The sequence below is a fragment of the Anolis carolinensis genome, chromosome 2 (assembly GCF_035594765.1).
Source record: "Anolis carolinensis isolate JA03-04 chromosome 2, rAnoCar3.1.pri, whole genome shotgun sequence".
In the NCBI taxonomy this organism is placed as follows: Eukaryota; Metazoa; Chordata; class Lepidosauria; order Squamata; family Dactyloidae; genus Anolis; species Anolis carolinensis.
The window spans coordinates 146,549,913-146,573,986 of NC_085842.1; the positions used below are offsets into that span (position 1 = coordinate 146,549,913).

The window sequence follows — 24,074 nt, forward strand, 5'->3', positions numbered from 1 at the left end:
CCACCTACAAGATACAGAAGGGTATCCTTTAGCTCTCAACTTTTTCCAAAACTTCTTCCCCAGAGCTGTTAAGCTCAGGAGGGGCTGTCACTGCTGCTGCCCAGTAGAAAGGAGCAGAGAAAACAATTCAGACCTTGACAAATGTGTTCATCTTGGCTCAGAGGGAGAAGGAAGTGGAAGTGGATTCAGAGATTGAGTGCACTGTCCTATCTCCCCACCTTGGAGCTATATCATCCGAACTGCCTCCCTGCTAGTAAACACTGGCGGCTTTGGGGGGAGAGGCTCTGAATGTTGTGAATAGGGCTAGAGAATAATTTGTACACCATCAAAAAAGACACATGGCTAACATTTACACATCTGAGTGTCACTAACAATTCTGGCATTAACATCACAGGCAGAAGAGTAGGGGAGGCAGCCCTATGACCTACCTCTCATGGTTTAAATATTGTAACTGTCTCTGAAGCCACATCCCATAATGGTGCCTGAGCTGTCATCTCCCGGGATCAGGACAGTGCAGCTGCGGCATGGATTTCTCCCAGCACAATTTACATGGTGTCAGTTTATTGGAGATTCAAAAATCTTGTCACTTGAAAACACAAACTGGAATTCATAGGCATCATGCATGATGGGGGCTTTGAAAGCTAACTTAACAGCGGGGGGGGGGGGGGGGAGAGAACAGTTAATAGGCCCAGCTGTCTAGCAAGCAAGCAGAACTTGGTGGGAATCGGGCAGCTCTCTTTCAGTAAACTTGGGAGGGAAGCACTCATACTGTAAGGAAAGGAATTATTGTGGGATGTTATGAGATGAGACGCAGTGGGATACATGAACAGATTTACATCATGTGTCTGCCTTCTGAGAAGTATCTCGCTGGTTGCTGCTGAAACAATGCTTTGATCTGATCCAGCAGACAGTTTGGAGTTCTGACACCAGCTGTTTGGGGATTTAGTTCCCCCTAGTGGCCAACATGAGTACTATCTTAACATCCAATAAGCAGAAGCACTGGGAAAGCTATGAACTTGCAGTGGCCAAGCCAAGGGGAAGCCACTGATTGAGGTGTTGGGCCTCCCGAGTCAGGAACAGGCCTCTGAGGTCTTTTGGCTGTAATAGCTCAGTTGATATGTTACGAGGGTGCGATCTGGGTGTTGGCCCTTGAGCACCACGTCTTATGTCAGAGTACAAGAACTGTGGACATTACAGGGCCAAGTGTTTCTTGCACCATCAGTTGTAGAGGTCATCATCCCCTTCCTCCTGAAAGAGGTTTCCTTGGCCACCGCTGCTACTGCCACCGCCGCCGCCACTACCACTCCCACTGCCACCACTACTGCCACTCTGCTTTCCAGATGGAAACCTGTGGAGAGTACGAGAGCAGTATTAGTTCTTTGTGGGAGAATGTTGGACTACTACGTCCATTCAATGAGTAGGGATCCAGTTGTATTCAAAGATAAACAAGATGTAAGCAACTAGTTGGTTGTGTATACATCCAGAACAGAATAACAGCAGCTAGGCCAAGCAACACAGAAAGCCTGCAGCCTCATTCAGGGATGCTTTCTGATGCACATCCAGGATATGCCTACAGCAACCCAGTGATTCTGGCCATGAAAGCTTTTGACAACAAATCTTCACTCTGTTTCTGAAGTTTAGGGTTTAGTGAGTGCCTTTACTTATCTCAGCGGTAGGCAAAGTGTGGGCCACATATGGCTCCCAGGGCCACCTAGGGGTAAATACGGTTTTCTCAAAAATATTTTTGTCCCAAAAATGTCCTCTAGCGATGGGGATAGGGGAGTGTTATGTTGTCAGGGCTCAAGTTCTGTTATGACCAAAATAGACGTTTTTCACAGACCCTGTTTCTTTTTAAAGGCCTCTCCTGGGCCTGAAATGCCTGAAGGTAATAACATGGAAGAATGCCCTCCATGCCTTAGAGGGATTGGTTAGCACTTGGGGACAAAATAATTAGATTTTGGTGGTGGAAAGTACTACGCTCCAAAGTATCCCACAGTTGTCCACCCTTAGATTACAGAGACAAAAATACTCCATCAATGCACTGGAGAGGAGGTATCTGCAAACTGCAGAAGTAAAAAACAAACTTGAGGAGGAAAGAAAGCCAAGAATGGAAAAAACTCTAAACCCCAAAATAAAGATTGAGAATGCATGGTTGCTACAGCACAGTGACTGAATAATCAGAGGGAAATAAGAAAACATCTGGAGGGGGGCGGGGGAGAGATGGCAGTAAAGTGGTTGGAATCTTGAGCAAGCATGCCACCTTATGAAACATTTTATTGTAGGTCCCGTCTCCCAGTTTTGATGTTTTATATGATTTCCTAAACATTAATTCAGAACAATTTATAGTAATCTTTGTTTTTAAAACCTCAAAGTATTAACAATAAAAAGATTGGCCAAATATAATAAAATGACAGATCAGATGATGGCTAGAATCCAATTCAGTAGTTACAAATGTGTTAACAAAAGTTACACATCTGTGAAACCTTCATATTCATGATCCATAAGTCAAGGGGGAGACAGGTTGGAGGACTTTTATAGTCCATACACATCCCTTGTTTAAGGGATGTATATGAACCATAAAAGCCCTCCCACCCACCCCCCTTAACTGGTCAACAACCAGTGTGATCAACAGGACTCTGATTCCTTGTCACTTAGGAAGCAGCTGACTTGACATTCTCGCCTCCATTGCAATGGGAGACTGTGAAAGGCACCATGATTTTTACTGTTACAGGGGAGATGGTTTACACAAGAGGTGGAAACATTAGTCACTTCTTAGGGATGGCGTATAGGCCCTTGTCAATTACAGTGACTGCTGACCAGTAACTGGGAATGGGGGAAGAGGGGTCAAGCTGGGATTTACTATGTAGCTAGGTAGCACATAGAAGATTCCAGCATACGAAATTCAATAAAAAGCAGTAGAAAATAGGGCTAATTGTCAATTGAAACAATCAGTAGGATGCCTGGGCAAAGAACTGTGTCTTTGGCCAGTAGAAGCAATATCCAATTACGGTAGAACTGGGTTGCTGTGATTTTTTTCGGGCTGTATGGCCACGTTCCAGCAGCATTCTCTACAGGCGAACTCCTAATCTCATTCCATCTGGTGGCGGCCACAACAGAGAAGGCCCTCCTTTAGGATGCCACTGAATGAGCTTCAATAGATACAGTATGCCTTGTTTTTTTCTTTCTTTCTTGTAATCTTCCTTAAGAGCCCTGCTGAGAAATGCAGTTAATGAATAATAACATTTCTCCTCTTCTCTGGAGACCTCTCTTTGTGGCATACTGGCGGGAGAATCATACAGCTACTCAAATGTCATTGGACGGCAACTCCCATCATCCTTAGTCATGCAGAAACATTTGGAACACTTTGTTCACCTCTGGGATATTAGCATCTGAGTATTTTCTAGATGTGAGCATTCACAGAACGGCTTCCCAGCCTGCAGATCAGCTAAGTGGAAGTTTATCTCTTTGGAAAAGACAACCCCTCTGCTGTGCTAGTATTAGCGGAGGAGGAGGAGGAGGAGGAGGAGGAGAAAGTTTTTTCAATGTTACCTGAAATTCCCAAAGCCACGGCTTTGCTGTAGTGTCTGGGCAAACATCTCATACTTGCGTATGTCATTATCACTGACTGAACGGCGTGCAAAACGCATCGCTTCTTCAAAGTGATCACGTCTGATTTCTGGCACAGGATCATAATCATCATCCTGTCACAAAGGACAAGAAAGGATACCATCAGTCTATGTCCTCAGGAGCATCCCAGATGTACAAAGATGCAATGCAATGGTCACAAGATGGGTAATGGGCATAAAGGTTCTTGAAACTCATGCCATGTATGTTACCATGCATGGCATGGCAAGAGCAGGGCTTGAGACCATGGCAAAGAATTTGGCTAGGCCCAGGCGGGAGGTGGAAAAGCCCAGTTCCCGTACCATGGCAGCATATTTTGAACGCTGACGTTCCCGCTCTGCCTTGATCTCCATCTCAATTGCTTCACGGATGGCAAGCTTACAAGCCCGCTGGCAGATTTCGGTGAGGTCAGCCCCTGAGAAGCCATGTGTGATTTTAGCTAGGTAATTCAAGTCCACATCCTATTGAAAAAGAAACAGGATACATGAATAATGCCTTCTCAGAAGAAACATTTCCCTTCAAAGAAGGGCACATCGCTCCATGCAAAGCATTCTTGGAAAGCACTTGGGGATGGAGTTCAGGGGATGGGCCCAGAATCCAACCACTTTTAACCACCACACCATTTCATCTTCCTTCCCCTATTTTTTAGATTCTTAACCAGGGTTAATCCAAACCTTGGCAACTGGTGACTTTCGCAAGTTAGCTTGCAGAATAGCCACACGAGATTTCTCATCTGGCAATGGGATGTAGATGAGCTGATCCAGGCGCCCTGGGCGGAGGATAGCTGGGTCGATGATGTCGGGTCTGTGGGCCAAAAAGACAGAGTCAATTCTGTGGCTGCCATTCAGATGTCAAGTGAAAACCTGGTTGTGTAGTAAGGCCTTTGGTTTTACACAATTCTATAAACCTTTTGAACTACGTTAGACAGTTTTAGTCTCTTTTCCTTTAACTCTTTTAAACCTTTTTAAAATACAGTGTTCCCTCACTACTTCGCAGTTCACTTTTTGCACCCTCGCTGTTTCACGGTTTTTTAATAAACACTAAAATAATAGTATAAATCATAAAATAATATTATAAATCCCTCTTTCTACTTCCTTCCTAAGGAGAAGCCAAAGGAAGGAAGGAAGGAAGGAAGGAAGGAAGGAAGGAAGGAAGGAAGGAAGGAAGGAAGGAAGGAAGGAAGGAAGGAAAGAAGGAAGGAAGGAAAGAAGGACGGAAGGAAGGAAGGAAGGAAGGAAGGAAGGAAGGAAGGAAGGAAGGAAGGAAGGAAGGAAGGAAGGAAGGAAGGAAGGAAAGAAGGACGGAAGGAAGGAAGGAAGGAAGGAAGGAAGGAAGGAAGGAAGGAAGGAAGGAAGGAAGGAAGGAAGGAGAAGCCGAAAGGCGAGAAAAGGAGGCTGAAGCAGTTTTGTTTTCACCTCACAAGGCATGCATGTACTTGAGAGGCGAGGAGGGGACAGAGAGATTGTAAACAACACAAATATAGCGTCCCTACTTCACAGATTTTCACTTTTTGCAGGTGGTCCTGGAATGTAACCCCCGCGAAAAGTGAGGGAACACTGTACTTACTTGAATTGTTTACACTGTTTTAAACTGCCCCAGTTAACTTTATTTTATGTTGTCCTGAGACCTTTAGATAATGTAAAAAATGTAAATAAATCAACCAATTAATCAGTTCTCGGTTCACTGGCAGGCAAAGATCATGCAAACCCTCAGGTCTGCAGTAGCAAAGCCTAACATATCCCAATCTTCTTCCAACCAGATGTACTGAACTACAACTTCCATTTATTGGTATGATCATCTTAGCTAGGGATGATGAGAACTATAATTCAACATGTCTTGAGGACATTAGCTAAGAAAAGGCCAATATAGTCATCTTTATGGATCTAGTCCTCAGACCAAGTTCCAGCAATGTCCTTAGAATCACAGAGTAAATACTGCAGAACACAATCTAGACTGAATGTCTTAGGTGGTACTGAGAAAAGTTACTTCTTCTTTTTGTTTGTTTGCTGATTTTATACCCAACCTTTCTTCCAGGATGTGATCCAAAGCAACTATAACCTTGCTTTTTGTTCCTGATGGTATGTCATACAGCTAGCAATAATAAAATTCACATCTCAATTAAAACATAATATGTAAACAAGTCATAAACATACCAAAATAACTCATAACAATAAATGGTTTAGACCAACTTACATAGTAAAGGTATGACTTAATGAAAATGTCTTTACATGCTGATAGAAGGACAAGAAAGGAAACATTCCTTGCCTCTCTTTGTAGAGAAAACCCAAAAACAGGCGCAAAAAAGGGACTTTCTCGTGTTCTCATGAGACATGGTCCCAGTGGGCATGGGACATACAAAAGATCCTCAATAAAGATCTCAAAAGTAGTGCAGGCTAATAGGGGAGTATGTAGCCTTTCAAATGGCCCTTACCAAAGACATAAAATGGTTTAAATATTGTAACTGTCCTGTATGGATATTTCCATACAGGACCACAGCAGCTCATTCACATTTCTTACCCCTCACTTGTGCCCAGAATTCTAGTCTCCTTTCTGTTCCTCCTTCTGGAGGCTCTCACCTGTTGGTGGCACCTATGATAAAAACAGTCTTCTTGTTAGTCATGCCATCCATTTCTGTGAGGATCTGGTTGATGACACGGTCAGCTGCACCTCCACCATCACCTGCTCCACCACCTCGGGCTTTGGCAATAGAGTCCAGCTCATCAAAAAACAGTATACAGGGAGCAGCTTGCCGGGCCTGGGGAGCAAACAATAGTTTTTGACCCCCAATTATTTTTGACCCCCAACCCCAGCAAAGAACCTCTAGGTGCCCTTTTTAAAAAAAATTTTTTGATACATTACAGAAACCTTTTATTAAAATGGAAAGTGAATCAGCAGTCACTTTCAGTTTGTTTCCTGCTATACAGCAGTCACCGTTTTTGTGTCTTCCAGGTCACTTCCTGTATTTAAAAATACCTGAAATTGCCTATGAAAGTTAAAAAAACACACAACTAAAATGTTCCCCATGTCCTCTCATGAGTGTTTGGGGCTGTATGAAATCCACATTGAACTGGATTATATTGCAGTGTGGACTCAGATAATCCAGTTCAAAGCAGATATTGTGAATTATGTGCCTTGATATTCTGGGTTATATGGCTATGAGGAGAGACCCTTTGTATATTTGCAAATCTCTGCAATAGTAGGTGCACCAAGTAGTTATCCTAGTAATGGGAGCATCATTCAAGTACACAAATAAAAAACTGATCTTCCCCAGATGGACTGAAAGGCACTGAAGAGTTAGGTGTAAAACTTGAGGGGGCCAATCATTAGGCTACTGATAAGACTATGGAACAAACTAGGGACAAGACAAATTGTGGAACAATGAGGTCATCCCTAGTAAAGAACTAACATTGGAGAACTAACATCTTTTCTTTTTATAAAGGGTTATTGGGTAGAACCTGTATCCTCCAGTTCCTGCCCTCTTCCTCCACCCCAACTTCTCACCTTGTCAAAGACATCGCGGACATTGGCTTCACTCTCTCCAAACCACATGGTGAGGAGCTCAGGGCCCTTGATGGAGACAAAGTTGGCTTGGCATTCATTCGCAATGGCCTTGGCCAACAGAGTCTTGCCACAGCCGGGTGGTCCATAGAAGAGAACACCTCGAGAAGGTGTCATGCCAAACTTCAGGAACTTATCAGGATATTCCACAGGGAACTAGGGAGGATAAGAGAGAAAGGGGTTTAGAAGTTGGTCTTCATCCTTTAGAGCTACCTTTTAGACCAGTGGGAGTAACTTAGCAAAGACAGTCTTCCACAATTGCAAGTACTGTATCAATTATTTCCTAGTACTACAAGGACAACAGTAGAGGATAACAACATAATCATCCCTGCTGATGAAAGAGTACTGGAACTATGACTGCCATTAGCTCTGGCTTTGGTACAACACTCTTCAGAGGCCTCTGCACAAAAATTTAAATGAAATGCTAATTGCTACTGCTGCTGTTGTTGCTACTAGTATCTGGGCTGGTTAGAGCCATGGGATGCTCCTCCTCACCTGTACCAGCTCCTGTAACTCTCGTTTGACTTCCTGCAGGCCCCCAATATCATCCCAGCACACCTGTGGCACTTCCACCACAGTCTCCCGAAGGGCTGAAGGGTTGCTCTGGCCAAGGGCCCACTGCAAAGCACAAAGACAGCAGGTCAGCAGTGCGATGGACATGGCAGCAGACACAAAACACTGCAACAGGTACCTCTCTTATGGAGGTCACAGCTTTCTTGGGTTACATTTCCCAGCTCATTGGCCACAATGAAACCAGATCGTTCAAGTGAATTAAAGAATGTTAACAATTTGCTACTCTGTAGACATGAATTTGCAGCAAAATATGTTTGAAGCTGCATTATATTGTCAGTGTAGACACAGTGAAATCCATGCAAGCTTTTTGACATCAAATGGTGTTATAACACTGACTAGCTATATCAACATCCTATATATTATTGTTATTTTGTTGTTGCTGTTTCTATTTTTGGAAGCCTGTTTCTAAAAAAGACTCTAGGTGCCTTACAGATAATTTATACAAAAGTCAAAACCAATGAAATGACATACATATAATAAAAAGCAACACTACTGGTCCCAAGAAATAGAGATTATTAATTGGTCTAAAGCTACAAGTTTTTAAAAAATAACTTTGTATTTTCTCCTGACATTACACCTGCATCTGTGACTGACATCTGCAGCTGATCAGATCCTCCGAAGATGCAGGTGAAATGTCAGGAGAAAATGCTGCCAGAACATGGCCATACAGTCCAGAAACCAAACAACACATCAAAGATTATTATGTTGGAGCAAGGTGAGCTTCCCGGAACTAGCATTCTATCATCGGCCACTAATGGGCTTAATGGGACCACCTCTTAAAACTGACTGTCCTTAACACCACTGTCTTGACTATCTCTGATTAAAACCTCATGGTATAAGCAGGTTCATAATGAGAGAGGCTTTCTGTCAAATATTAGCACACACCCTAGTGGGACAAGCAAAGCAAAGTTAATGAGTAGGTGAATGAGAAAAAGGGCAAGAGCGACAACTAAATATCTAATACAAAATAACAAGATGATGAGAAATATTAAATATTGCACATCCAGAGCATCACTATTTAAACAGATTAAATGGGGACCCTTTGACTTACAAATCCCACAATCTCTTACTACTGGCTATTCTTTCTGGGACACACAAACTGAAGTCTAACACAAGTAGAAAGCCAAATGTGTCTCCCACTCTACCAACACTGGAACTAGTTGAGAATTATGAAGATTGAACAGAAATTGAGATGTTGTTTTTGTATACTAAATCAGCCAGAGAACCATTGCATTTCAAAGCCAGATAGTGAAAACCAATTAATATTCCAAGATATGAAAATTCTATCAATAAAGTCAATGGAAAAAGTGGGTTTGTGTTCCATTCTGTTCATTTTTTAGAACTCGGCCAATGACGCTAAAGCATATGAACATTAGTAATTATGTAATTAGTAATTATGAAAGGGTGCATTTGATCATAAACTTCTTGCTCCTGGTATGATGGAGCTGGCCTACCTGGAAATCATCCATAGTGACAGCCATGGAATTGAGGATGTCAGCATCGATAGTGTCATCCTCTAGGTCAATGACACTCATCTTCTTGCGGATTGCTTGGAGTGCTGCCTCCGAACACAGCGCTGCCAGGTCAGCACCCACATGACCGTGGGTCTCATTGGCCACCTGCAATCACAGAGCAAATGTCCTGGGCTAAAATTCTCTACATTACCAACCCTCACTAATAAAGCTAAGAAAGACTCCAACCTGAATCCCCACATAGCCCCTTTCAGTCAATATTGGCAATACTGGGTTACTGTATAACTCAACTCCCTATATTCCTGTATCTAATGTCACCCTTTGGAGCTTTCAGTGTATTCCCACTCTCTTGAATGTGTGTACATAGGCAGCATTAATCAGATAGTCCTCACTGTGTAGTGAAGATCCTCTAGAGCAGTGGTTCTCAACCTGTGGGTCCTCAGGTGTTTTGGCCTACAACTCCCAGAAACCCAACCATTTTACCAGCTGTTAGGATTTCTGGGAGTTGAAGGCCAAAACATCTGGGAACCCACAGGTTGAGAACCACTGCTCTAGAGTTCTCCAGTACTCCGATACCCACAGAACATATCAGAGCCACAGCTCTATTTTCTTTCATGATGTTACAGTTTTGCAAAAAGGGATACAGCTATTACTTCTCCCTCCCAATCACACAGTAAAGGTTCACATAAACAAGAAAGTCTATCACTTGATTTTGACACCCCTGATCAATGTAGAAAGTGATACCCTTCAAAGGCATTGTGTAAGATTATTTGAGAGTCCCAGCTGTTGCATTTGACGCCTGGCAGGTCTATAAACTGTGTGAACCATCTTTATAAACAACCTTTGGTTAGATTTATGATTGTATCCTTAATTATTTCAAGGATGTCCTTCCCTCCCTGCAGACCTCCATTCTCCATCTCTCACCCTCTCTAGGTCCACATCATCAGCTAGCTTCATATTCTTGGTGTGAATTTGTAAGATTTCCAGTCTTCCCACTGAATCTGGGATTCCAATGTCAATTTCTCGATCAAACCGCCCTGCAAGGGAGAGATAAATACTGAGCCCAGGGTCAAAACCAGTTTCCCCAGCTCTGCTCTAACTAATCTACCTTTTGAATAGGGAACAAGTGAACTTGGGGACAAGGGGTGAACAATGCGTACTTTGGCAGGTCATGGCCATGGCCTCAGGCAGGGATTACATTCCCCATGACTCTCCCACCACACACACACACACACACACTTTTAATTCTATCTATCTATCTATCTATCTATCTATCTATCTATCTATCTATCATCTATCATCTATCTATCTATATTTCTAAAGCTTATAGGAATCCATGGAGAGTTAATCCTATTAGTTTTGAAGCCCACCATTCTATTTTAGATGCAGATGCTTTGCCCAACCCTAATCTAATGGGTTAAGCAAGAATGATAGAAAGTTATAATTCACAAGAGTCAGTTCCTTGGGCTAAGAGCTAAAATGCAAAGAAAATGAAAATAAATTTCATTTTGTATTCTTAGAGCAAGTTGTGATAATGACTTCATTTTGAATATATTTTTGAGACCTGCACCCAAGGAAGAGGTGAGAATGGGAATAGTTCCCTACCAAACCGGCGAAGGGCAGGATCAATACTGTTAGGCCTGTTGGTAGCAGCCATGACTATCACATGCGACCGCTGTTTCAAGCCATCCATGAGCGTGAGCAGCTGGGAGACGATGCGCCTTTCCACTTCCCCATGAGTCTGAAATGGGTAGATAAAAGAGAGAAGGAACATCATCCCTAACTCTGATGCCCAAACCAGAAAAGCCAACATGGTACAATAAGGAGCCTAAAACTGGGAGTGCAGCACCCTCGAGTGGTCAATTTGCACAAACAAGTTGTAGTAGATAGGAATATGTGGAGCCAAGGTGAGAGGAGCAAGGGGACAAGAAACTCTGAATGTGTTTTTCAAGGATTATGTATCTGACTCCATGTTAGTAAATAACATAAGCTTTAAAGGCTTCTCAGAGTGTCAAAAAAGACTGAGGAGGTCTTTAAAATGTTATTCTTAGACTATTTTATTCTTTTTGTGAGTTGCCTTGGGTCCCAATTTAAGAGAAAGGAGGCATACACATGAGATAGAGAAGAATGCAGCTAAGCTCACAGGAACAGGCAGATTTTATTTTATTTTATTGGAGGGAGGGAAGCAATAGACATCAGTTTCCTTGCTAAACCATCCAGTAAGGCTTCCCTTTACCTTCTCTCTCTTAGGAGCAATGGCATCTAGTTCATCGATAAAGATGATGGCTGGAGCATTCTTCTCAGCTTCTTCAAAGGCTTTGCGCAAGTTGCTCTCTGACTCCCCAGCCAACTTGCTCATGATCTCTGGCCCTGTAGAAAAATAGACAGGAAGCGATGATAGCTGGGGTTCTTCAGAGATAATGGAGAAGACCCATAGGGATTGACTTTCACTCCACCCCCAGGAAAAGCTTTGCCAGTTCTAATAGTTCATTTTGTGGCCACACAGCCTAGAGTTTATAGCAGGAACCCCAAATTCTGTTACATCACTCTATTTACACTTATAGCACTTTAATAGTCATCCTCATATAATTCTGGGTGCTGGGAGGGATTAGAACAGGACCATCAGGATGAACAGTTTTCTTGAAGACTTTCCCATCTCATCTGCCACACATTTCATGTTCTATTACTCACCATTGATAAGGAAAAAGAATGCTCCCGTTTCATTTGCAACTGCACGAGCCACAAGGGTTTTCCCAGTGCCAGGTGGGCCATAGAGAAGAATCCCTCGTGGAGGCTAAAGAAGAAAGAGAGGAAGCTAAGGAATCATCCAAGATGCCTCTGTACAAGGAATGACATTGGAAGAACCTGACTGGTTAAGTCAGACATATTGGCCAGCAGTTAGGTTAGGATGTGAGCTAAGAGAATCTCCATTGGGGGAGAAGAGAAGAGCTTCTGTTTCAGTAATGTTATGCTCCAATATCAATTTGGCAGAGACAAAAAGTCATAGTAGTAGTAAAAAGAAAAAAAGGCAAAAAGCAAAATCAAAGGCAATATATTTTCTTTTGGTATCTAGCTTGGATAGCTCTGGACACTTTCTAGTCTTGAATTTTCAAAATGGTGCACCTGAATATTGATATTTATTTTGCTAAATAGGACTATCCCTTTCCAACCCCAACCCCAATCCCATAATAATCAGGAAAAATACATAATATGTACAGGAAAATGCCACTGGAAAAAAGGAAATAAGAGTGACTTCCACCCATTCAGGATTTTAGTCTTAAATTGTCCAAAACACAGAACCTTACATCAAAATAGATCCCGGAATCTTAGGTAGATCCTTTAAAGTTCAGATTAAAATACAGAGTGGATTCACCGCTCCACTAACATGGAGTTGCCACCAAAAAGGCAGAAGGAGTACACAAAAGGAACTTCCCTACTTTTGACAACTGGAATGTGGTAGTTCACTGTTTATACTAAGAATTATGTTGACTGCCACTCGGAGGCTGTTATGTCTTGGGCCTTCCCTCTGCTCCGGTTGTACCTTCACACCGATAGCTTTGAAGAGTGCTGGGTGTCGCAAGGGCAACTCCACCATCTCCTTGATTTGGGCCAGTTGTTTACGGCAGCCCCCAATGTCATCATAGCCAACATCATTGAGGCTCTCCTCTTCATCCTGACAAAACAGAAAGGTGAACTCAAAGAAGGCCTCTCCGGGCAGAACTGTCCTTGCTTTCCACCAAAGCCTACACCAGACTCCTTCACATGCTGAATATTTTGTGGGAAGGCTCATCCTTTACTTTCCCTCCACTTCACCCTTTGTTTCCTCATCAAAGTTTACATTTGGCCTCAATGCACTTCCCCTGTGGAAATTCTGTATGGCAAATCCTACTCTTAGAAATTTTATCTCTGTGCCTACCAAACTCAAGGATGTTCCAATAACCTCTGCAAATAAACATTCTGCCCAAACATCACTGCCAGATGTTTCATCCCTGATGTTGTTTACCCACTGTACTTACTTCTCGTTTGATGGGCTCCCCCTCACAGTGGATAATGGTGTCAGGAGCAACAATGCAGTGAGGGCTGGGATCCACCTCTACGACTTTAAATTCCACAGCTCTCATTCCTCCTCGCACCAGGAAAATATCACCTGAACAGAAAACAGAAAATACATTGTCCAGCTCATTCTGCTGATCAATATTAATAATCTGTTAATACTGTACTGTCATTCATTAGTTTAGCAGTGAGGTCACTAAATTTTACATTGATGCATATTATAAAGAGCTTTGAAAAACAGGTGACTGGCTATCAATCACACAAAATTGTCCTTTAAACAGTGAGTGTTTTAGAAATAATGAATAAATATTACTTCATTACACCTCAAAACCATATGGTAGTGTTAAGAGGCCATCACTATATCCTTGTTAAGCCACAAAGTAGCGTATTGCAGGTTAGCAATGTTATTTGAAGAACATAACTACCAAGCTGTGCTTTGGTTATGAAATAAAGGTGGCACCCTATGATAAAAACAAGGACATGCTGATATAGAGGGAAGAGAGAAAAGTTAGCCCCTACTAGAAGGCAAGATACCCAGACACATAGTCCCCATTTATGCTGCCAGGCACTCTCCTCCCTCTTGATCCATGCACAGAAAGCAGTTCCTGTTTAATCACCCTTCCTAGCACTTAAGAAGGTGGATCTAAGAGGGCTCTGGCATGGTTTTCTGGAACAGGGACTTTTTGATCTCTTCCTCCCTGGTGACCACCACTTTAGCAGCCATGGCTCAATGCTGTGGGAGGTGGGAGTTGTAGTTTTACAAGACCTTTAGCCTTCTATCCCAAAAGGTGCTGCTGCTTCACTAGTACAAATCCCAGGATGGCACTGAACCATGGCAGTTAAGGTAGTGTCAAACTGTATTAATCCTACAGTGCAGAGGCACCCTTAGGTGTATATTCTTGCATGGCACTCTCTTATACAATTCTATATTACCTCCTAAGAGGTTGTTTGTTCTTAAGGAGAGCCATATAATTACTAGTGAAAAAACAGGAAAGTTGGAGGTTGTGGCGGCCTGTCCAAGGCCTGTGGGCTGCAGCATTTGGTTCTGCCATGTTCTGCCAATACTTAAACTAGGTCTGCTTGGAAATATTTTTCAAAATTGCTGTCTTCACTGAAAACTCTCTTTGCAAAAACTCATGTTAAATCCATTGGAATAGCCTCCTGCTCTCAGTTAGGCAACATGGAAGGGTGAGAGGAGATGGTCTTGGAAAACAGCTTACCAGAGCAAAGACACAGAGTGGGGATCGGTTCTGGCCCTATCGAGTGCAGTAGTTTTTGCAAGCTCACCTTTGTGCACAGGTCTATAGGCTTCCAGAAAGTAGGGTTTCAGGTAAACTTCAAAAAGATTTCCAGTCAAGCCTGCAATAGTGTCATCAATGGGCAGGACATGGATCCGCTTCCCATACTTCACATCCGGGCAGGCCTGCACACTATACAGAGAAAGACACAACTGGCCTCCATAACAGAACACAGCAAAGCTTACAGACCCCTTTAGAGTTGCCCCAAATCCTTTAGCAGAGCAATTTCCTGGGCAGCACATTTCTGTCATTTTTGACAACCCTTACTAAAATCTTTTAACGAGTTTTTATTTTTGAGTGTGTGTATGTGCACGCACACGCACACACACAAATATGAATTTACACAAGCAAATTACCACTGATTAGAGCTGTTTTTCTACTCTTTCAAAATATTATATTTAGCCTCATATTTTGGATGCCTGCCATAGATGTGGGCGAAACGTCAGGAGAGACTACTTCTGGAACATGGCCATACAACCCGGAAAAAATACAACCACACTGCCCAAGTCTTCATGACAGTGGCTCAGTTTCCACTTTAGCTCTTTCCTCACATTCTTCTCCTGCCCTGTGTCAAGCTATATCTGCCACTCTTCACCAAGACCTTATATGATATAAGATAGTATACAGAACTGTTCTATCAGTGCTCCAACTTGGGCCAGAGTTACCTGACTACATCTCCAAGACGCACTCGGAGGTTGTTACGGGTTACACGGTTCATACGGATCTTCTCACTCTGGCAGGAATCATCCGTGAGAACAATGCACACTGTCTCCCGGCGCTTCTTTCCCTTCAGCAGCACTGTGTCTCCCCGGAACAAATGCAGTTCCTCCATCTTGGCCTGCAGAAAGACAAGAATGGAATCAATCTAAGAAACCGTCCAGTTAATTGAAATATAGAGGTTTATGTTTGTGTCCATGTAGTTGGTTGGTGCAAAACTTAACACTGTATATTTGTGCATATCCATAATGTTGTTTGTCGCAGTGTTCCTGGAGAAAATTAAGTCAGTAGCATATCTTTTTGTGTTTTGATGCCTGCTGGTTAATTTAATATATTGTTGTGAGTTCATACCACCTGCTTGCATCACTTTCTCATAATTTGGCAGACATGGGCGGCATATAAAATTCTTGATAACAGAAGATCATCCTTGCCGTTATGAATAATACATATTTCCTGGTCTAGTGCCATAGCTGTTCTCTAGTTTCCCAGAAACACTGTCATTAAAGTTTAAGAAGAATATTTTCCCATTTTGTCACAGTGGTTATTTTGATTTCTTTTGCAGTGTGTGATCCTGTAAACCTCCACAAAACTATCCCTTAATTATCTGATCTGCTTCTCCTGTTTTGATTGCTCCTAAATCTCTTTGAAACCTCAGAACAGAGGTTTTTAAAACTCTAGAGGCTCCTGAACTGTCAATGTACAATGGTCTTCCCAAGCCTGTTGCCCTTCAGATGTTCTAGACTTTGTTGTTGTTTTTCTTGCCTTGAAGTAATTTCCTACTCATGGCAGCCCCATGGCATTTTTGAGGGTGGGGGCATGTGTTTTTCTAAGGTCAGTTAGTGGGTTTCCAAGGCCAAGTGAGGAACCGAACCTTATCTTAGTCTAATATTCAGACCATTACACCACAATGGACATACTTCCCATAACCCCACAATTTGTTTATGAAATGTATGTAGTCCAACGCAATGTGATGATGCTACATTGGGAGGCTGCTATATATAATCAGCTATTCTAAGAAGTCCATGTATCAGGCAGACAAATCTGTCTTTGCACACTGACCTCTTGGTATTTTGTAGTCAATACTCATACTTGTTTCCTTTTTTTTCTGCTCCTTCCACTTCTGCCATATATCTTATATATCTGCTATATCTTCCCTCAGAAAATTCATAATATGAATTATTGCAAATATGCCTAGCCTTTCTTTCTATTTTACTCCTGGAAATTTAGGTAGCCAATCTTCCAGAAAGAAAACATACCGTTGGTAGGATCTTTATCTTTGATCAACGGACCTCTGCCCTTGCTTATTATTCTACTACATTATCCTTAGACACATTAATGGCAGTTCTTTTGCCTAAGGACAGGATGGCAGACCTGTTATTTGAGAAAACCAACTGGATTATTTGCTCAATCTTATTTTACCACCAGTTGACAGAATAGCATTGTCCATGACATCTGAGCAAGCAGCAGAACAGCAACTGCCTACTTTGGGGATACAGCAGATATCGCATAATGAGGTGTCCCGGACTGCTGTCGTGCAAGCCAGGCAAAAGTCATTGTGTAAGGAGAGACCAGATACCTCTTAAAACAGCTTCACCAAATACATAATGTTAGTGTAATTGGTGGTTATATCAGCATAGGATCTTGGGAAATGAGAGGCATACCAGCTATGGAGAATGTGATGACTGCCTAGAGCAGTAGTTCTCAACCTGTGGGTCCCCGGGTGTTTTGGCCTACAACTCCCAGAAATCCCAGCCAGTTTACCAGCTGTTAGGATTTCTGGGAGTTGAAGGCCAAAACATCTGGGAACTCACAGGTGGAGAACCACTGGCCTAAGGGGTGCTTCACTTGACTGTGAATTTTAGTGCACCAGATAGCTTTTGGATTACTGGAGACAGAAAAGTCAGGACAGTGAACTTCTCATTACCTGGGACAGGCTCACAATACTGTTGTCCTCATTGGCAGCTTCATCCACAATGAGGCGATTTGGACGATGTTTCTGCCTCAGAATAGCTGTGGAATAATCCTCTCCCTTGGCCCTGGAGGAGAAAACAGAAGAGTTTCTCCAGTCTGTGAATATGACCATACAACAGCGGAGGAAAGGAGCAGGGAAGGGAGGGCACAGTATATACCTATCTGTGGTCCCCCAGGTGCTTTGGACTTGTATTCCTATAGGTTTCAGCCAGTATGGGCAATGCTCAAGAATTATGAGAGCTCTTACACTTTGAGAAACACAGACTGGAAACCACTGATATACATGATTTTCACTACACAGAAAGCACGGCTTAGAAACCTATATTTTTGCCACTGTAGATACTCTGCCAGTGGAGGCAAAAGCAGGAGTGGCAAGAGGAAAAAGATGGTGGCAATGATTAAAGGAGGAAAAAGGAGGTGGTAGCAGATAGAAAGAGTAATAAGAGAAAGAATAGCAGTGAGAAGTAACCCAGAAACTAAACTTTCAAGTAAACATCTCAGAGCCCGTATCTCCTTTACTACTACTACTACTACTGCTGCTGCTTCTTTGTGCAACCACACAGATAATAACATTCATATATCATGTATCATTATATGATTGGTCTGCCACTACAGGATCCTACCCTCAAAGCCAAAGTCCAAAACTAATTTTTACAAGTTCTGAAAAATGTCAAGGTAGCAGCATTATTCTTATGTCCGTTCAGCAAGGATAGAGAACTGCCAGCCCATGGATCTGATAGTAATTGGTGATAGAAAAATCATATGATTCCCATATTCTCAGGGGACATGTTTCCAGATTTACTGTGGAAATGTGAAATTTCAGATAATAGTAAACCCTATGGAAATGAATGACACAGGAAATGGACCATAGAGTTGCACTGGAGGATCTAGAAAATGCTTAGAGAGAATACCTGTCTACAATTCCACATCCTCTAGCATGACTCTATGGCCAACTTCTGGCAAAAGCATATCATAGAACTGTGTTGGAGGACTTGGAAAATACCTAGAGGGGGTAAATGAAATCCCATGGACACAGGGGATGGACTGCATTAAAACTTGTCTTTAAATAACAAAACTAAGTCACACACTCTGCAGACTGTTGTATGGGATTCAACTGTCACTTTTGCAGGAGTCTCCCCGCTGTTGATGTTGAAGGGAACAGACTCATGCCATTTGCAAAATCTGTACTTCTATGAGAGCCAATGTGATATTTTAGCATTGGACTAGGCAACAGTTCACTGGAATCAGACAGTTCACTGGAAATTGTCATTAAAATTGTTAAATTATATGGAGTATAGGAAGAGTGAAAGGGGAGCAGGTCTTGTGATGGGGAGAAAGAGGAAGAGACAAAGCAAGTGAGTAGGATGGAGAAGGCCAAAGGGAAGGAAGGACTGGATCCTCAAAAGCAATAGGTTGAGAGCAAGATGGAAACAGGTTGTTAATTGGGTTGTTGTAAGTTTTCCGGGCTGTATGGCCATGTTCCAGAAGTATTTTCTCCTGATGTTTCACCCACATCTATGGCAGGCATCCTCACAGGTTATGAGGTATGAGGATGCCTGCCATAGATGTGGGCGAAACATCAGGAGAGAATACTTCTGGAACATGGCCATACAGCCAGGAAAACATACAACAGCCCTGTGATCCTGGCCATGAAAGCCTTTGACAGCAAGTTGTTAATTATTCTGAACTGGGAATAGGTTGCCAGGAAACAAGGACTCAATTTCCCGGTTTAGTCCATGGAAAGCACTGGTGACCTTCAGACCCTAAGATGCAAGCAGTAGCAAATCTCCTTTGATTAAATGTAGTCAGGACCGTCTTAACAGCATTACAGACCCCAGAGAAAATCAGTGCACTGGGCCCTACCCACACAACCACACACAGGTATAAAAACGTAAATCATAGATAAAACAAACATATTTATTGATACCACATAAAAAGTCTAGTTTATTTTTCCTCACTTCCCTTTCACCACACAAAATTGAATTCTTTGGTAATATTACCAAATAGATAGTAATATTACTATTATACTTCTGATTAAGAGCTGCAATCCGTATCTGTGCCTTGTTTGCCACACAAGCTCAATATATATTTTGAGCAGTGATCAATCTATTTGCCCTCAGGGAACTGGGAAAATGACACTTCTGTTTGATGTTTTGTTTCATGTCTGATATAACAGGTTGCGTTTTTCATTAAATTTTAGTTGTTAAGTTATAATTTGGTTTTTATATATTGGGTTGTCGATTTTCGTTATTATGAGTGTGTTGTTATTATGTTCAAGCATTGAATGTTTGCCTTTTATGTTTGGAATCTGCCCTGAATCCCTCTGGGGAGATAGGGCGGAATATAAATAAAGACGACGACGATGATGATGATGATGATGATGATGATTATTATTATTATTATTATTATTTATTTTCTTGGAACACTAATAGCAGAGGCTCTGCTTCCAATTATGGAAATGCAACTGTTGTTCCCAGCCCCACACAAATCTGTTGCAATATTCCGCTTCCATAATACTAGAGCGATACAAATTGTAAAATTTGTCACAAATGCAGACATGCCAACCAACCTGCTATAAGTTGTAATCTTTCTCCTTCTACCGAGTTAGTGGGAGATTTGAATGTTGAGGCAGGTAATTAGGAAGTTACTATTAAACTCTGGTCTGTACATAGATTAGTATGGGGCCCATAGACTCATGGGCAACTTACCAGCCTGCCTCTGAATGCAGCTAAACAAGAAAGGATCTCTTCAAGTAAACACTGATTTCACAATACTGGTCTGTGAGTTAATGTCCAAATTGGGAAGAGCTTATGCTTGGTCTCATCCCTTCCCTCTAGCCCCACCTCCTTTGTGGCTGGCTTCCAACTGCCTGGACCCCCTCCCATGGCCCTGGCCCTGTATCCTGAGGCTTAGGAGCTGCTGTTCCTCAGGCAGCACTTTGTCTTAGGCCACCCCTGGCAGCTAATGTCAGAAAACTGTTCACTTACTCCGCATTGTTTATATGAACAGGCTGCTCCCAAGTTACGAACAGGATAGGTTTGTAGGTTTGGTCTTAAGTTGAATTTGTATGTAATTTGGAACAGGTACATTTTTAAGTGTAACTCCAGCCACATATGACTAGAATTACACAATATATACACACACACACACAGCTTGGGTAGCATGGGGAAAGGTCAATACCCCTGTGGTGTTTGTTTTGCTATCTGTGCCCTTTAAGATTCCACCTCACTTTCTGTCCCTGTGAGAATTGGATTTTGGAAAATGTGGCTTGTTGTGGAAACAAGGATTGGCGAAAAAGCTCCAGTGGAGACACCTTTTCCTTATGATAACTCCTCCAGGAGTGAATTTCTCTTCGGAAGGGCAGATTTTTCTCATTTCCTGTTGTTTCACCCCTATTCTCAACTATGAGTCATTTGTATGTCAGTAATTTGTACCTCAGGGACTGCCTGTATATGTATGTACAGTAGAGTCTCAGTTATCCAACACTTGCTTATCCAACGTTCTGGATTATCCAATGCAGTCTGCCTTTTAGTAGTCAATGTTTTTGTAATCAATCTTTTCAATACATTGTGATGTTTTGGTGCTAAATTTGTAAATACAGTAGAGTCTCACTTATCCAACATAAACGGGCCGGCAGAATGTTGGATAAGCGAATATGTTGGATAATAAGGAGGCATTAAGGAAAAGCATATTAAACATCAAATTAGGTTATGATTTTACAAATGAAGCACCAAAACATCATGTTATACAATAAATTTGGCAGAAAAAGTAGTTCAATACGCAGTAATGTTATGTTGTAATTCTTGTATTTACAAATTTAGCACCAAAATATCATGATATATTGAAAACATTGACTACAAAAATGCATTGGATAATCCAGAACGTTGGATAAGTGAGACTCTACTGTACAGTAATTACTAGATAACATTGCTGTGTATTGAACTGCTTTTTCTGTCAAATTTGTTGTCAAACTTGATGTTTTGGTACTTAATTTGTAAAATCATAATGTAATTTGATGTTTAATAGGCTTTTCCTTAATCCCTCCTTATTATCCAACATATTTGCTTATCCAACGTTCTGCCTGCCCGTTTATGTTGGTTAAGTGAGACTCTACTGTATGTCTCACAAGAAAATAGGTCAGGAGACTCATCAAATCCTAGAGTTGGAAGAGACCTCGTGGGCCATCCAGTCCAACTCCTTTCTGCCAAGAAGCAGGAAATCGCATTCAAATCACCCCCGACAGATGGCCATCCAGCCTCTGCTTAAAAGCCTCCATAGAAGGAGCCTCCACCACACTCTGCAGCAGAGAATTCCACTGCTGAACAGCTCGCTCTCACAGTGAGGAAGTTTTTCCTCATGTTCAGGCGGAATGTCCTTTCCTGTAGTTTGAAGCCCTTGTTCCGCGTCCTAGTCTCCAGGGCAGCAGAAAACACGCCTGCTCCCTCCTGCCTATGACTTCCCCTCACGTATTTATACATGGCTCTCATCCTGTCTCCTCTCGGCCTTCTCTTCTGCAGGCTAAAGAGAAGCCTTGGGGATTCAAGGGAAGGCTTCAGAAAGGACAGCCTTGGGACCTGCTGCAAACTGCAGCGCGAAGGCCGAAGCCTGACGCACCAGGCGCTTGGAGGGGCCAACGGCAGAGCCTTTGACCCGCTTCTTGTTTATTGCGGTCACGAGCTTCGGAGGAGGGCAGACCCCGCGTCCGTATGCGCGGCCACGGAAACTTCTCCGCCTCTGAGAGAGAGAGAGAGAGAGAGAGAGCGAGAGAGAGCTGCCCGCCTGCCCTCTTTCCCCCTTTGCCGACTGAGGGCGAGGGAGCGCGCAGGAATGGAGCGCCGCGCAGCCTTGGCCTCCGGGGCAGATTCCGGGACCTAAAAATACCCTCCGTCCCTCCCCCGCCCCTCTGCTGTGTCACGGCGGCCGCAGAGCCACACCGCCTGGTGCCGCGGGGTCTGGCTTCCCAAATCAACAAGCAGCCTCGGGAGAGAAAGGCGGGGGGCTCGCGGGCCCCAAGGGTGGGCAATGTTTTCGCCCAACTTTTCCCTCCGGGCCAAGCGAGGAGGGCCCCTTCCTTCCTTCCTTCCCTTCCTCGAGCAGGGAGCGGGGCAGCCTCCGTACTCGTCTGCAGAGTCCCCGAGCGAGAGAGCGCCCCTCTCCCTCCCTCCCTCTTCGTGCCCGGACCCCCTCCCTCCTTGGCAGCCGGGAGCGGAGCAAAGCAGAGCACTTACTCCCCTCCCGTGGCGGGCATGGCGGCGGCGGCTGCTGCTGGCGGCTGGCGGGCCCCTCTCCGACGCGTCCTCGGCCCCTGCTCCGCGTCCCCTTGCCCTCCCCTCCCCTCGCCCTGGGCCCTCCCCGCTTTGGAAGGGCGCCCGGCTCGGCCCCCTCCCTCCCTGCCTGCCTGCCTGCCTCCGCCCGCCCCGCCAGGGCTTCCCCGCAGAAGGCGCCGCCTCTCCCGGCGCCCCTTGGAAGCCATTCTTGGCACATTCAGCACACTCTGAGGTACCCTTCCATTACAACAGTATACTGGCAACCCTCGAGTTACCAACAAGATCGCTTCTGTGGGTTTGTTCTTAAGCTGAATTCGTGATTAAGTCGGAGAAAGGACTTTTTAAAAGTGCAACTCCAGCCAAAAATATAGCTGGTATATTAGCTTTGGATCGCATAGGGAAAGGTGAACACCCCTGTGCTGGTTGTTGTGCTGTCTGGGCCCCTGTTCAGAAGATTTCACCTCACTTTCTGTCCCGGTGATCGTTGGATTTTAAAAACCGTGGCTTCTTGTGGAAACAAGGATTGGTGAGAATGCTTCAGCAGAGACACCTTTTCCCCATGATAACTCTTCCAGGAGTGAATTTCCTGGAAGAAAAATATTATTATTATTAATTTTTCCTGTCAGGAGCGACTTGAGAAACTGCAAGTCGCTTCTGGTGTGAGAGAATTGGCCATCTGCAAGGATGTTGTCCAGGGGACGCCTGGATGTTTTGATGTTTTTACCATCCTTGTGGGAGGCTTCTCTCATGTCCCCGCATGGAGCTGGAGCTGAAAGAGGGAGCTCATCCGCGCTCTCCCTGGGTGGGATTCAAACCTGGCAGCTTTCAGATCAGCAACCCAACCTTCAAGTTACAAGGCTTTAATCCACTAATCCACGGGGGCTCCATTATTTATTTATTTATTACAAACATTTATATCCTGTCCTTCTCACCCCTGAGAGGGGGACTCAGGGCAGCTTACAATCAAGTATGAAACAAAGTATATAAAAACGACTACAATCAAAACAATAATATCAATTAAAACATCCATATAAATATACATTCAGAGGCGCATTCTGAGTCATAATCCAGGTCTGTCAGATTTCTCACATTTCTTGTTGTTCCACCCCATTAAGTAGGAGTCATTTGACAGTTTGATGCTTGTACCACAAGGACTGCCTGTGTGATTCAAGGGGTTATACCAGTGGTTCTCAACCTCAGGTCCCCAGATGTTTTTGGCCCACAACTCCCAGTCAGTTTACCAGCTGTTAGGATTTCTGGGAGTTGAAGGCCAAAAACATCTGGGGACCCACATGTTGAGAACCACTGGGTTACATTAAAATATGTAATGAAAGGACCAAGGCATTGACATCTCCAGCCCATCCTCTGTTCGGATATCAGCCAGCATGCCAACGTCTTAAATCAAGACAAGAGAGCAAGCTTGTTTTCTGCTGCCCTGCAGACTAGGACACGGAACAATGGCTTCAAACTACAGGAAAGGAGATTCCACCTGAACATCAGGAAGAACTTCCTCACTGTGAGGGCTGTTCGACAGTGGAACT

At 43.4% G+C, this 24,074-nt stretch overlaps 1 protein-coding gene across 1 annotated transcript; it reads right to left on the reverse strand.

The window, feature by feature from the left end:
- Nucleotides 1-544: 544 nt before the first annotated feature.
- Nucleotides 545-22,754, reverse strand: LOC100566348 (transitional endoplasmic reticulum ATPase). Its single transcript, XM_008104214.3, has 18 exons — nucleotides 22,495-22,754; nucleotides 17,220-17,331; nucleotides 15,244-15,416; nucleotides 14,568-14,710; nucleotides 13,244-13,374; nucleotides 12,769-12,900; nucleotides 11,919-12,021; nucleotides 11,464-11,597; nucleotides 10,833-10,968; nucleotides 10,152-10,264; nucleotides 9,210-9,374; nucleotides 7,678-7,800; nucleotides 7,126-7,338; nucleotides 6,201-6,379; nucleotides 4,299-4,428; nucleotides 3,927-4,085; nucleotides 3,550-3,701; nucleotides 545-1,348 (listed from the first exon to the last, which is right to left on the reverse strand). The coding sequence occupies exons 1-18, from the start codon at nucleotides 22,737-22,739 to the stop codon at nucleotides 1,219-1,221; spliced, it is 2,673 nt and encodes an 890-aa protein (XP_008102421.2). The 5' UTR covers nucleotides 22,740-22,754; the 3' UTR covers nucleotides 545-1,218.
- Nucleotides 22,755-24,074: the final 1,320 nt, after the last annotated feature.

What these genes read in the sequence shown, in the direction of transcription:
- LOC100566348 (XM_008104214.3), bottom strand. Translation starts at nt 22,739, where the DNA reads ATGGCTTCCAAGGGGCGCCGGGAGAGGCGGCGCCTTCTGCGGGGAAGC. An exon ending in TCCTGCCCTTCGCCGGTTTG is followed by an intron (nt 10,265 to 10,832) that starts GTAGGGAACTAT and finishes TCTCCCTTGCAG; the next exon opens with GGCGGTTTGATCGAGAAATT. An exon ending in GAAAGTCACCAGTTGCCAAG is followed by an intron (nt 4,086 to 4,298) that starts GTTTGGATTAAC and finishes CTTTTTCAATAG; the next exon opens with GATGTGGACTTGAATTACCT.